The 13,936-nt window shown below is 41.8% G+C and overlaps 2 protein-coding genes across 2 annotated transcripts in view; one reads left to right on the top strand and one right to left on the bottom strand.

Moving 5' to 3' along the window:
- Nucleotides 1–1,009, bottom strand: part of LOC103392086 (high-affinity choline transporter 1-like) — a 6,520-nt gene extending 5,511 nt beyond the window's left edge. The window contains exon 1 of the mRNA XM_008328612.2: nt 612–1,009. Coding sequence (XP_008326834.1) covers nt 612–795 — 184 coding nt within the window. The 5' untranslated portion in view covers nt 796–1,009. The remainder of the gene's footprint in view (nt 1–611) is intronic.
- A 2,506-nt stretch (nt 1,010–3,515) lies between these two features.
- On the top strand, nt 3,516–4,963 carry LOC103392072 (NAD(P)H dehydrogenase [quinone] 1-like). Its single transcript, XM_008328597.3, has 6 exons — nt 3,516–3,668; nt 3,784–3,948; nt 4,024–4,154; nt 4,228–4,341; nt 4,417–4,518; nt 4,618–4,963. Exons 1-6 carry the CDS (start codon nt 3,602–3,604, stop codon nt 4,915–4,917), a joined length of 879 nt encoding a protein of 292 aa, XP_008326819.2. The 5' UTR covers nt 3,516–3,601; the 3' UTR covers nt 4,918–4,963.
- Nucleotides 4,964–13,936: the final 8,973 nt, after the last annotated feature.

Genomic DNA, 13,936 nt, shown 5'->3' with positions numbered 1-13,936 from the left:
AACCAGTTATATTGTATTGTATGTACAACCTACTATAATGTTTTAATTTTATTTATTATTATTTATTACAGAGGATATACAGATGTGAAGAAGGAACGTTAGGATTAACAATATCAAGTATGAAGGCGTGCCCACCCCTACACCATGGAACCACATTTGTACTTATAATACTATTATAGGTAGTTTCTATTTGTTCTTGTTTGTTGAACATGAGGCCAAATTATGTTAATGAGTCTGTAGGTTGTTGTCTATTCTTTGTTGCGCAATTTGTAATATCAACTGCACGCAGTTAAAATCACACTTTTCAAACTTTGTTTTTTTTTTGGCTGTGTTGCTAAACTATAAACAAAAAAAAGGTTAAAAAGGTTTTACTGACAAGAAATCATCAGTTTTTATATCTCTTACAAATAAATGGATTTTCAAAAAATTAAAATAAGAAGTTTGAAGTTAGATGCAGTTTGTTTTTATTTGTTTTTGTTTTTTATTTTACACGACTGAGGATTTTTTTTTGTTTCTTTCTTTTCCTCTAAGTTTTATTCCCAAAGGGTGTCATCTACTGGGTTTTTTTCCACAAAGAAACTGGCAGAGGTGAGGAAGTCTTGTCATCTCACCTGTCATCGTGAAGATCCCTACTATCCAGCTAATTTGTCTGTTCCCCAGCAAACTCATCTCCATTTCACCAGCTCCACTCTCCTTCTGCTCCCTCTTGGCTTTAAAGGAAGCCCAGATGCCCATGCTGAGGACCATCAGGTAGAAAACCAGCATCACTACAACTCCGAGGACGTTCACTGCCATGATGCACCGCTGAACAGTTCCCACTAGTCAAAGCTTAATCCTAGACACAGAGACCGAGTGGTAAAACTCAAACAGCTTCAGTCGATCTATCTGTGTGGGTGTGTCAGAGTCAGCTTTGAGAGAAAGGAATGGGAGTGAGCTCAAATCTTTTAAATGAGACTGAGACAGACAAATCCCTTCCTTTGTCATGAACAGGTTGGTAAGTGAAGTTCCCTCATAGTAAAGAGTCAGCTTGGTGTTCACACTGCCTAAAAGCTTGTCCTGGGTTTAATTTCCTGTGGAAACACATACCTGGCGCAACCTGTTGCAGCAGGCCAGTCTTGTCTTAAGAATTTGCCAAATGTGGGCTTGGTAAAGTTTAAAATATTTCGTGTTGCATTGGCACAGAGGCAATGTCTCTGTCATTGGTGTGGAACCCCAGGGTTCACTTCTTCGGCAAGATTGAACCCCGGTTAGGGCGGTTGGTACCTGTGGACTCACCATTTCAGGGAGGTTCAGGGGGGTTGGTACAGTGGGGCAGTGTGATTTGGGTGGCCATTGGTTGGTACAGTGGTGCAGTGTGATTTGGGTGGCCATCGTGGAGACTGCTGCCCCCATGACCTGGTAACCGATAAGCGGACGAAAATGGATGGCATTTTTTTTTCTTCCAAGTATTTCAAAATCTAAGCTCGTTCGACAGCATAAAACCGCAGAGAACCTCGCCATTTGATTTTTGGTCGTGGACCACAGATCTGACATGGATGCTAAAAGTCATGCCTTCAAAAGGGCCTGTCCTAGAGTCTGCCAAAGGTATCAACATATACACTAAATCCCTCTGTTCACTTACGCTCAATTCTAGAGTTTAGACCAGTGACATAAGGTTGCAGTCCCCTGTCTGCCCCCTGAACCCCATAATCTGCCCCTTATGGGCAGTGGTGAAAAGCTGCCCACTGTTCACTTTGGTGATGGATTTAAAGCATCATATTTGGTTGTATGCAGTGGTGTGGTCACAATGCAGCTGGAGAACATCCCAGTTACTGTCGTAACTTCGGTTTGAGAGGTCAGGGGTCGCAAAGTAGTGCCAGGGCAACTGTTGTTTTGTTGGCTACGATATTCAAAATGAAAAAAAAAGTACTTATACTTTATTTCCCTTTTAAATACTTTTGTTGCTGTAAAGAATAATGTAGAAGCAAAAACACAGTGACTGTAATATGATCCACACTTGAATATTAGTCAAAAAATTAAATATAATAAAACACTTGTGATAGAAAAGAAATTGTTTACAGCATTTTTTTTTAAATTTTGCCTTCATACAGAAGATACGATTGTGTATTGAAAGTAACGTAACGTAAAAAGCACGTGGTTATTTCATGATGCGAGGTCCTGTTTTTTCTCATAGTACCCACGTGATGGCACTGTTGGCCGCGTGTAGTTAACAACAGTCTCACTGCTGTTAACCTCCCAATAAACTGAAGGGTGACATGTGTGAAGGAAAGTGTGAAACATGCACACACACACACACAATGTGGCAACAACACAGCCTGGGATCATGTATCCTAGCATGTCCTGCAACATACCTCCTGGTCAGGCACATGATACCTTCGGTGGCAACAGAGGGAATGCAGCCGAGGGCTTAACATTTGTGACAAAGAACAGTGTGGACAGAGGTGACAAAGATGAAAAAGAGCCGGCCTCATATTCACCAAAGTGCCTGATAATTTTCAAAGTGTACAATTGGTGAGGTCTTTTAACTCAGATCTGGAGTCAGCCTCTGGAAGTGCAAACCAGAAGAGGCAGCAGGAAGGAGAAAGACAGCTGACAAAGTGTATCCATATGTCNCCTCCTTCCTGTTCTAACAGTGGCTGCATAGACAGGTTTCAGACCCAGGACTAGTTTTGAGGACCAGATGTGTGCCAGCTCATGCGTTCTCTGATAGCCACTCCACATGTGTGGTTATTACTGGGACTCATTAGTGAGTTAACCCTCGACCACAGGCGAACGGTGTCGTACAGAGGAAGAAAGGAAAACAAAGCTGGGAACCAATAACAATAAAGCAAGAGGATCACTGGACCACATGTGCTCCGTGTGGTTGAAGAGAGCAGCGGCGACAGACAATTTTCTTTAAACATCTTATGCAGAGAGAGAGAGAGAGAGAGATAGAGAGTGACTCCATATGGGAGACTTCATACATATATTCACAAAAAATATGACCCAAAACAGATGAGGCTGGGAACTCTAGACTCAAAATAAACACACACACTGTCACCATGTTGTTTATTTCCTCTGACATCCTCACTGCCACAGTCTTTCTGTTTGATTTGGGTAAATGGTTCATTCTAACTAAACTACTAAACTATTTATTTATTTATTTTTTTGGTTTTAAAAGGGCATTTTTATGGAGCTTCAGTGTGGAAAGAGAGCAGAAGGAGGATCTGAACTAAAGTGAACCATATTTTATGGATTAATTTCAATACTAACTCAACCCTATCTGAAACACCCCAGTGAGTATAACTGCTGTTTGATTAAACCACAATCCTATGAATACACTTTCGATCATTGATCACAGAGGTTGCTGTGTTGTGAAAAGCATTAGGTAGGAAGACATAAAAATTCATTGACATGAAAAAATATATATTATCATATATTATCATAAATGTAATATTTATCTTTTCTTAACTGCAGCAACTGCTCTGCTCATTCTCCGGATTTTTTTTTTCACAAAACAAGCACAAACTGCTGATTGGCTGAGGACCTTGATTGCTGATTCATGGCACCTGTTAGCCTATAGATCAAGCTGGTGTTTAAAGGGGCCCATTTCACCTCACAAATGCTTGAGCGTTCCAGCAAAGTGTGTCTTATCTGTAGTGTGTTATCAACCGGTTGTTTCAACATGGGTAAGTTCTCCTGTTTATTGTTCTGTTTTTTGTGTTTGTGGTTCCTTAAGTTGATCAAATTAAGGCTGCGTTATGTCACTGCTTGGGCTTGATTTATTTATTTTTATGTTATTAGCAAAGAAAGTGTTGATCGTGTACGCCCACCAGAGCCCAGCCTCATTCAATGCAGCAGCTAAGAATGTAGCTGTTGAGGTTCTGACAGCTAAGGGCTACACAGTGGAAGTCTCTGATCTGTATGCTATGAAGTTCAAGGCCACGGCCACTACTGAGGACATCACAGGTGCTGTATACTCTCTGAGAGTGCAGGTGTTCTCGCTGGATGTTCTTTCCTCGTTGAACTGTTGACTTCCTGCAGGAGACGTAAAGAACGCCGAGCACTTCTGCTATGGGAATGAGACCAAATTGGCATGGGAGGAAGGGAAGCTCTCTGCTGATATCACTGAGGAACAGCGCAAGGTCACAGAGGCAGACCTGATTGTCTTTCAGGTACAGCTTGCTGCAGATGCACTGTTTGTGTTCAGAGCTCAAAGATTAAAGTTTTATTTCCTATGTCTTGCAGTTCCCCATTTATTGGCTGAGTGTTCCTGCTATCATGAAGGGCTGGATTGACCGAGTCCTCACACTGGGGTTTGCCTACACGCCAGAAAAGAGATACAGCAATGGAGTCTTCAAAGTCAGAATTGAAGACACTTGTGATATTGCAGTTTTCTTTTTACATATCTATTTTAATTTAGTTTGTCTCCCACAGGACAAGAAAGTGATGCTCTCCTTCACCACTCATGAGGCTGAGTCCACATTAAGTGCCAATGGCATTCACGGAGACATTAATGTTGTACTTTGGCCGCTACAGGTACTAATACATGAGATGGTATTTTCATACATGTATATATAAAAAAAAAAAAAAACTCCACTCCTTTCTATCTAACACACACTATTCTACTCTTTCTAGAATGGTGTCCTGTACTACTGTGGCTTCCAGGTTCTGGCCCCACAGATCTTCTGGGCTGCCTCCGGTGTCCCCACAGAGGCCCGTAATGCCATGCTGGAGGCCTGGCGCACACGGCTGCAGACTCTTTTGGAAGAGGAACCACTGCGCTTTAGTCCGTTGGACTACTTCGATGAGGAGAAGGGGTTCCAGGTGAAGCCTGAGGTCCTTGAGAAACATGCTGCCCAGAAGGTTGGAGTTGCAGTGGGAATCCACCTGGGGATGCCGCTTCCAGCAAACAGTCAGCTCAAAGCTGGTGTCTGAGGGTTGAGTCTTGGTGTTTAAACTGATTAAAGTATCTGGAAATGTATACATGTCTCTATTTTTGTTTTTCACACTCACAGACTGAAGCTAACATGTTAGCTTAGAGGTGTTTTGCAGTGAGCAAGGAAATCTCATGCTTGCTATGTGTAATAGGCTAAGATTACCTCTGGGGGGAGCCATCATAATGATCTGAATGATGACCTGATATGGCACTTGAAATGGTTTTTCAGCTAGAGTTGCAGAGGATAAAATGTGTAATTGCATGTTGTTTTTGTACTTCCTGTTACTAGGCACTTTATTTTGAAAGTTGAACATCTGACAGATTGCTGATGTTTGTGTGAGCTTTGAGCTAATCAAAATGAGGAGGAATTCTCAGAGCTAAACATCTGATGTGCTGTCAATTGAAGGCAACTGGTTACAGGCTTTAAATGATCTGTTCTGAATGTGTGTGGACTTGACAAGTATGTGTTTCACTTTCTGAACTGTCTTGTTTCAACTCACCTTTACACAGAGTTGAGGTGTAGAGTGGTTCGATGGCATCTTTAGTAGAAAGACAGTTGACAACAGAGGAGGGCATGTGTTTTGGCAGATCTGGTGGGAAAACAGTTGCAGGAAAAAAGACAAATGGGAATAGTGAGTGTCAACAAAGCAATTGACTAAATGTCAGGCTTGTTGCACAGTTGTCTGACAGATGTGAGATGGCACGCTTCACAAGAACAACAGTGCAGTGTACACTGGCGTGACGTCCGTTTTGAGTGCTGTGCTCTTTCGTTAGTGTTTAAATGTTGCTTTTGTGCTTACTGTATGTGAACTGTGGGGGGAAAAATATAAATATTAAGAGTTTCTCCCAAATACAGAAATCATATTTTTGCAAAATGCATCCCACAGTTTTGCAATAGTATTTCTGTGTGGTTTGACTTTTGTGGTTACTAATAATGAAACTATGTTCAATATTGCTGGTTAGCAGATGGCTATAACTGACTATGCATGAAACATTTTACTTTAGGAGAAACTGTCATTCAGATAATGATTAATCACCACTGGCGGCCTACCAGGCACTTTTTTGGTCGTGGCCCTGAAGAGTGGGGCCCCCGCTGTGGTAGGCATCCTTTATTTTTTCCCCCACATGGAATGTGGCTACCATACTTGGGTCACTGCTTGGTGTCTCCATAGTAAAGGCCCAGCAGGTCTGGTATGATGCAGGGATTTTTCTTACTACTGCTGAAGTTTTGTTGGGAACTGAAAAAAAAAAGGCCAGGGTTTGTGCCACATATGCTATTAAATTGAAATAAGACCATTGAAGAAACTTAGTATCTCGCAGCTAAGCAGACATTTCTATTCACAATTCAAACTGACACAAAGTTGTTTTTTTTTTCCCACATGGCCAGAAAACACGGCCCATGTTTAAATGAGTACCTGTTTACCAGCCCACTCCTGTTTTATATCTTAAGTCGTGATGTTGGTGTGTTTACGTCCGGTTCCCACCGCTCCCAAACGGACCATTAATAATACTGTTGCAGGTGTTTTGTTTGTTCCACTTCCAGCACTGCATCCTGAATCATGTTCTGATTCATCAGATGTACTGCGTGACTGAAGTGGGGGAAAAAAAAAAAAAGAGTTTAAATTTATGTGAACACTGATGTGACAGAGTGTCTCACTGAATCCTGAGGTCAGTGAGAATCATACAAACCAGCGTGCATGTCGTGCCCCACCTGTCTGAGCCGTCCCTGTACGCCGCAGCCACATCAAAGCTGGGCTGGCGGGAATGAACGCTGCTCGTTTGGTGCACGTCTGTGCAAAAAAAAAAAAAAAAACTTTTTTCTTGCTGAATCTTGTGGATGACTTGCCCTTTATTTTTGGGCTTGTGCCCCTAATGTCCATGGGAGCACTTTGTTATTGGGAAAACCCAAACAAACATCTCACAGGCCGCCTGCTTTGGGCCGAAGTGTTCTCTACCCTGTATACAGACGCGCTGGCAGCCAAAAAGTCTGCTTACACGCAGCTTGTGCTCTCACACACAGACAGAAGTGGCCCGGCACTTTTCCCAGAGACATGGCTTTTGTTTGGGTATGGAGGAAATGAAATGGAGGCAGAGTGCGGGGTGGGGGGCACTCTTGAGGAAATGGCCTTGCACTCTGATATCCAGACCTCAGCCTGCGACATGTAGGAACTCGACGGTGTGCATGTTCAACAGCTGAGGTTCCGTGAGGTCAGTCGGAGCGTTTATTTGTGTCAAGTCAGTTTCAGTTTCTTCCTCCACAGCCTAAGGAGCCAGAACAAGTCTGAGGTCAAGGTTCAGTCATCATCCGTTATCTCGTGTAATAACACATTTCATTTCTGTCGCCTGAGGGGTTGCTAAGACGTCAAGCTTCACAAGCAGACCCACAACTCTGGCTCCACTAAGAATAAGGAAATACGTTGTCATGTGGTCGCCAACTGAGGTCGAATTGTGAAGCCCTGCAAGATTCGATAGGAGTGTGATTTAAACTCTCACTGTAGGTGCTGACACTACCCCAGGGTGTCCGTGGGTTTATGTGTTTGGTTTAGTTATTATTGTATTGGACCCGAGTCTAAAGTGTGGGCTGTATTTACATTACAGTCGGGTCGAGACTGGGAGTCAATTCTGATTCTAAACATAACTCCATTAAAAGCTAAGAGGAAGTTAGAACTACTTTTCAATTTCATTGTAACATTTTTAATTAATTTCATGTGTTGTTACAGATAATTTTAATTTTTTTTATCAATTACTTACTAATTAAAATTCATAAAGTTGATGACGTTTGCAGATAATTCCAATGATAACTTTAATAACAGACTGAATAGCACAGTTGGTCCCTCGACCTGGAGTCTATAGTTTATAGCTTTAATTAACCATGGGTATGAATGATCATTTGTCTTTCTATGTGGTCGTGCAATTAACTTAATAAATGCAAAGTAGACCATAAGATCTCCAAACGTATGATAAGTGTGATGAAGTGACCTCATTTTCCTATAGATAAACATTCATGTTGTCTTTTCTCTAAAACCAGGACAGTCACAGAACTAAGACAGGATAGACAAAAAAACTGAAAAGAAAACATAGGAAAAGGGCCCCTCTTAATGGCTGATAATATTGACACGTTGCAATGACAAGTATGATCCCCCTGTGATACTTTCCATGTGCACTACAGCAGACATCTCTGCCTCGATATCTGCCCTCAAGGGATATCAGACCTAAAGTTACCTGATGGCAGACAGCTGAAGAACATTAGCAGCGAACAGCAGCCGAGAGCGCCCCCCTGACCCCCAACTCTAGTATTGCTACTGAAAGATTGTCTGTAAGCTTTAGTGTTTCCACTCTATAATTTTTATATTGTCTACATATGGACTACTGTTTAGACAAATAAAGCCAAGTCTCAAACTTTAGATTTTTTTTCATGCTTTTAGTTTAATTAAAAGGTTTGACTGTCAGCACAGGGAACATGTGAGTAATTCATGTTCTCTCTCATTGTGTCAGACAGACAACCACAGCGTTAGAGTTACAATCGCTGGGCTTCACTGAAGTGTTTATGAATGTAAGAGGGTTCTTACCACGGTATCTGATCTCCCATTGTCCATCCCAGTTCTCCCACCGTGGCTGCAGGGAAGTCCATTTTTGGCTCTTTCTCAATGGGAGGAAATGGGCACCGTCTCTCACCAAGCGTAGAAAAAAAAAAAAAAAGAACATCCGGCCAAACAGTCTGGATTTAATGAAAGTTTGAATATGCACATTTATTGAGATTATAGATTGCCAGATCTGTTTGAAGGAAACTGCTGCAGGTGGTTTGATGTGTTTTGTTTAGGAACTTCCTTTTGTTAGTGTTCTGCCAGCTGCTTCAGGCTAATAAATAATCAGACAAATCTGCTGAAAAACTACAAGAATTTATTTGGTCCATATTGTTCCATTTGGTAGGTAATAAATTAACAAGATAAGCTATTAGTTAACGTATTTTGTTACATGTTTCTTGGCTTAGATGGAGCCCTCTAGCTGTTTGTTTGGACAGTGTTATGCTAGGGTACGCTAACTGGTTGTCAGCTGTAGCCTAATTACTGCATTGACTTAAGGGTAGTTTAGATGTTGGTGCTTCTTTTTATATATTTCAAATAATACCTTTTCATTATTAAATAAAAATAAATTCAACAATGGACTGGGTTAAAAAAAAGGTTTAGATTTCATGAATAGATATAGGAATGCAGGTCGGAGCCAGATGTGACTGATTGTGCTTTGTTGCCTTTTGAGTGTTTTGATTAGGCCATAAATGGCCCCTTGTGTTTGCACCAGATGTCACAAGGTTAACAACAGGCCGACCATTAAACACTATAGCCTAAATCAGACCGGGAAGGAAGGAGAGAGAGAGCAACAAGGATGAAAAGGAGGTCAGGTGAAAGAAAATGAGAAAAAATATTTTTAACATCCATCCACTCATTCTTTCAGCTGCTTTGTTAAAATCCAATCAATTACGTCTTAACACAAACCACATCTTGTCGGACTTGGATGAAATCCATATGTGCATATAGCATGTGTCAGGAAACGCCAGGCACGGCTAAGGCGAGGTATATTAAGATTGGCAGCAGGAAAATGTTGTAATGAAGAACTACTGGCGTTTACCTGCATGCTCTAACATTTGTAGCTGCCCCTTCACCCTCGTATAACTGTGTGTTCTTTGTAAGTTTCATCTGATCGCAATCAACTCGCCGAACTGCACCGATCAGCGTAACCTCTTAAACCAATATTTTCTTGAAGTAGGTAGAAATGTATCCACAGTCCTTGTCAATGAGCAATCCTGAGGTTTTCAACACCTAGTGCTGGTATGGAACATTTTTTAAACATTTTATTCAATTTAGACTATGTGTTTTTTGTGAAGCACAGTTCTGTTTTTTACTATTTTCCATTAAAGCGAAAGTGAACTACTTGTCATTGTGACACAGCACACCACTGCACACAACCAAATGCGACCTCTGTTTTTAACCCATCACCAAAGTGAACAGTGGGCAGCTTTAAGCACCCGGGGAGCAGTGTGTGGGGACGGTGCCATGCTCAGAGCACCTCAGTGGTAACTTGGCAGCTGGTGGACTTGAACCTGAAACCTTCTGGATCCAAGTCCACTTCCTTAACCACTAAGCCTCAAAATATTACCTCAAGTGTGTGCAACATGCATGGTCCACCCTTTCTGTAAAGAGCAGTGAAGCAGTATCACATTGCTTCAAAATGTTGAAGGACAAATTGAAAATAAAAAAAATTCAACAAAGTGTGTGGGGACGGTGCCATGCTCAGAGCACCTCAGTGGTAACTTGGCAGCTGGTGGACTTGAACCTGAAACCTTCTGGATCCAAGTCCACTTCCTTAACCACTAAGCCTCAAAATATTACTTCAAGTGCTATGCAACATGCATGGTCCACCCTTTCTGTAAAGAGCAGTGAAGCAGTATCACATTGCTTCAAAATGGTGAAGGACAAATTGAAAATAAAAAAAATTCAAAAACATGAAAAAGCTTTGTTTTCTACATATGTTAAATTCATGTCTCAAGATGCAAAAGATGTTTTGCTCCTTTCAAATGTCCTTTCAGTTCCAGACAAACAAAAACTTTGTTTCAATATTTTGAACCATTTTTTTTTCAAGTTAAGTTAAAAATGTAATGTTAATATCTATGTTGTTTATTTTAAAAAAATGTTTTCACTGACCTGATACAACCGCACCATGTGTTGAAAACCTCTGGATTCTGTCTCTGAGACATTGATAGATCAACAAAACAACAAACACGGAGCACGATTGAATTAGTTTGACTCTGAGGGGGGAAACCTGGTGTTAAATTGATTCCATACTTCCAATAGATAGGGGCCAATAGATAAAATATTTTATATCTGTCTTTGGCAATTAAGAAAAAAAAATATTATGGTTGTAGTTTCTCATGAATGCCAGGGTAAACCACGCATGAAGCCACGTGCAGTCGAGACCCCTCGGAGTTTGTTTGTGTTTGCTTGTGCATGAAAGGTACATTTCTCATGGCCCCACGCTGGAGATGAACAGCTGTGGAGGAACACAATCACAAATAGAGCCATGCAGCCTTTCACAAGGTGCAACAACCAAGGAAAGAACATTTGTTAAAAAAAAAAAAGGGGGAAAAATAATAACAATCGCTACCTCCTTCCTCTTTTCATGAACTGCTGCCGGATGTGTCTTTCATGGCTTGCTCTTTTCATCCTCATCTCCATCCTTCTTTTGTCCCAGTCTTTTATTCTCACCACTGTGAAAATACACAGGAAACTTTTTTCCACACAGAGACTTTTCACACAACTTTTGCTCATTAGGGATTTGGATGCTCAGTGGAGATGTGCTGCTCACTGAATTGGACTGGAGTTTACTATGTATAAGCAAACATTTCACGATTCAGAGCCCTGACAGGCACTTTCCTCAGGACGACTGGTAGTGACAGGCCTAAAGCAGGCCTGCGCTTTGCGACTTTGAAGCCCTTGCATGGGAGTCCTGCCTCGGTTTTGATGAATGAATGGGCATGATGCTATTGGCCTGCATTCAGACTCTGATGTATAGGGTGCCTGGCATTGTGGAGCTGATGTGAGGCAGTTAAAGCTGTTTCATATTTACATGCGAAGGCTTAGTAGCTGGGGGGTGGCTCATGGAAGGGCTCTTGGTGGTTTGGTGGATCAGAGTGACAAGGTCAACACTGCAGTCAGCCATTACGCTCCTTTCTAAATCCTTTTCCCTACTGTAATGAGAAGCAGATATCCACTATCTCCACTGTGAACTGCAGAGTGATGAGAGAAACAGACACACGGTGAATGTGACAGGTCCTGCCCACCAATCCCCTTTGTGATGCCTTGCTCCTTTACTTTACTTCATTTTTTCTCTCTCTGGCTCTTCTTTCATGCATTTCACTTGGAAATTCCTCTTGATATAATACTGACGTTTCCTCGCTGTTATACATCAGCATAAGCCATAGAGAAAACAAATGGCCTCATGCGTTTTTGTCTGTAACAGATGTAAGTACAGGCTGGGGGTTATAAATGAGACTGAAGAAGAAAGAGGAGATGAATGGGAGCAATAGAACTAGTGCCCCTTCAGTGGAAGGACAGGACTCCAGTCCAGATGCTGCCTGCGTTGCCACATCCTGAGCGTAATCCCCCCGCAGAGATACGTTTGTGTGTAAGCGAGGGCAACAGAGTCCATGAATAGGAACCACCTGGGAAAAAAAAAATATATTGCTTAAGGTGATTTTCCATCACATGTGACTCCAGTGATTGATTCTGTTCTGTTTTTTTTTTTTGTTTGTTTGTTTGTTTTTTATATAGAGCCATTTTACTTGGTAAACACTGTATCGCCATTCAGATCTCTTCCTCTTCTAATGACTCGGGCCTCTTTGGGAGAGCACGTTTATCACTTGTCCCATCATCCTGTTTGAATGCTGTGGAACTGTTAGTATCCCAGAAAGCCCTGCAGTGTTTGGTGCTTCAAAATTAAACGCCACATTGTCTCTGCTCATCAGTCCCTTTTTCACTCAGACAACTTTAAAAGGTTTGATGTCAACAACTGTACATCAACACAGTAGTACAGCACCGGGCCAGTCAGGCTACTGCTGCAGGCTTCCCCAAAACACAACACATTCCAGCAGCGCTTATGGTCCATTTTTCACTCAGCGTGACAGGACAATAGGGGTGAAAGTTAGCCACCTTATCTGTGAACTCGGTGTCATCATCATGCTGTGGCTCAGTGTTGTAAAGCACACATTAGGATTGTCAGGATAGGATTACCCGGTTAGAACTGCAGCCCCCTGGGGGACACAATGAGACGGACACTGCCTCATGCAGCCTGTAGAGGGATTCTGTCATTGACTAAGCTGTACTGGACAGTGACTGTCCCCTCCGGCAAGACATTTCATCAGCTATTGCCAATCATCTCTCTGACCCCCACGACCTGACGAGCATGGAGGAATGCGTGAGTGTGTATGTGCATATGTGCACGCCGCAGTACGTGCAAATGTGTGTATATATCTGTGCACTGGAATGCAGAAAGGCTGGGGGCAGGGAGGAGGCGTGAACAGCAACCTGTAAGACTCGGGGTTAGCAGAACTCTGCAGCGCGCAAAGATGATGGACGAATTAAATGGGCTGTGTGAACCACAGGCAGTCACGGTGAACAGCTAAGAATAAAAGCAATGACAGATTGACAGAGGTCAGAGAAGGAGGCGTAACAGGAACGCATTGAAAAATATTATGAATTTACAATAAATCATTTTCTTGCGAAAGATCCGAGTGATAATGATGAACCCACCGACGCTCATTACCCTACTCCGCAGCTACCCTGTGGTTTATGGAGCCTTTCAGCCCATTGTGTTGGTTTTACAGCCCACTCCTTTGCTTTTTAGGATCGCTCTTTTACTCTTCTCATCATGTTTTTTTTCTCTCCCTCTTATTTAAGCTGCAGTGGGCAGCGGTTCTCAGCACAAAAGCTCTAACAGGCTCTAAAAAGCCCATTGTTTGCTGTCCGTCCATCAGCAAATGTCCACCATACAAAGTTGGACACAACTGTAGAGCGTGGTGGAGCATTCAGCAGGGATCTGAGCAGAACAAACAGTTCAGAGTAGACATAGACATGAAAACCTTCAGGATGACTATATAACTATATGTAGTATGTGTATATATATATATATATATATATACATATATATATATATATGCTTCATACATACTTAACTTTTCATGCTACTGTGTTTTCTTTGATTCAGTATATATTTTTACCTCTTAACCTACATACTTGTTGGGGAAAATCTTACATCCAACTCAGAAGATTATATTTATTCATAGAAAACCATTATTCCAATGAACTACAACAGCAGGATTAACGTATGTAAATTGCGGCACACTCCTCCACGCCACACTTAGTATATTCACTGTACTGTACACAGGTATTTGTTTAACACAAGACAAAGCCTCTGTCTACGTATTCCTGTGTGATCTATGCCCGTCTCAGATTTCACCTACATTCA

Source organism: Cynoglossus semilaevis, chromosome 16 (genome assembly GCF_000523025.1).
Source record: "Cynoglossus semilaevis isolate Cse_v1.0 chromosome 16, Cse_v1.0, whole genome shotgun sequence".
NCBI lineage: Eukaryota > Metazoa > Chordata > Actinopteri > Pleuronectiformes > Cynoglossidae > Cynoglossus > Cynoglossus semilaevis.
The sequence above is the reverse complement of the archived record's forward strand: the minus strand, read 5'-3'. Positions and strand labels throughout refer to the sequence as shown.

Excerpts from the sequence above, each read along its gene's own strand:
- LOC103392072 (XM_008328597.3), top strand. The coding sequence starts at position 3,602 with ATGCTTGAGCGTTCCAGCAAAGTGTGTCTTATCTGTAGTGTGTTATCA. Across the intron at positions 3,949-4,023 it reads CACTACTGAGGACATCACAG|GAGACGTAAAGAACGCCGAG; the intron begins GTGCTGTATACT and ends GACTTCCTGCAG. Across the intron at positions 4,155-4,227 it reads CAGACCTGATTGTCTTTCAG|TTCCCCATTTATTGGCTGAG; the intron begins GTACAGCTTGCT and ends TATGTCTTGCAG.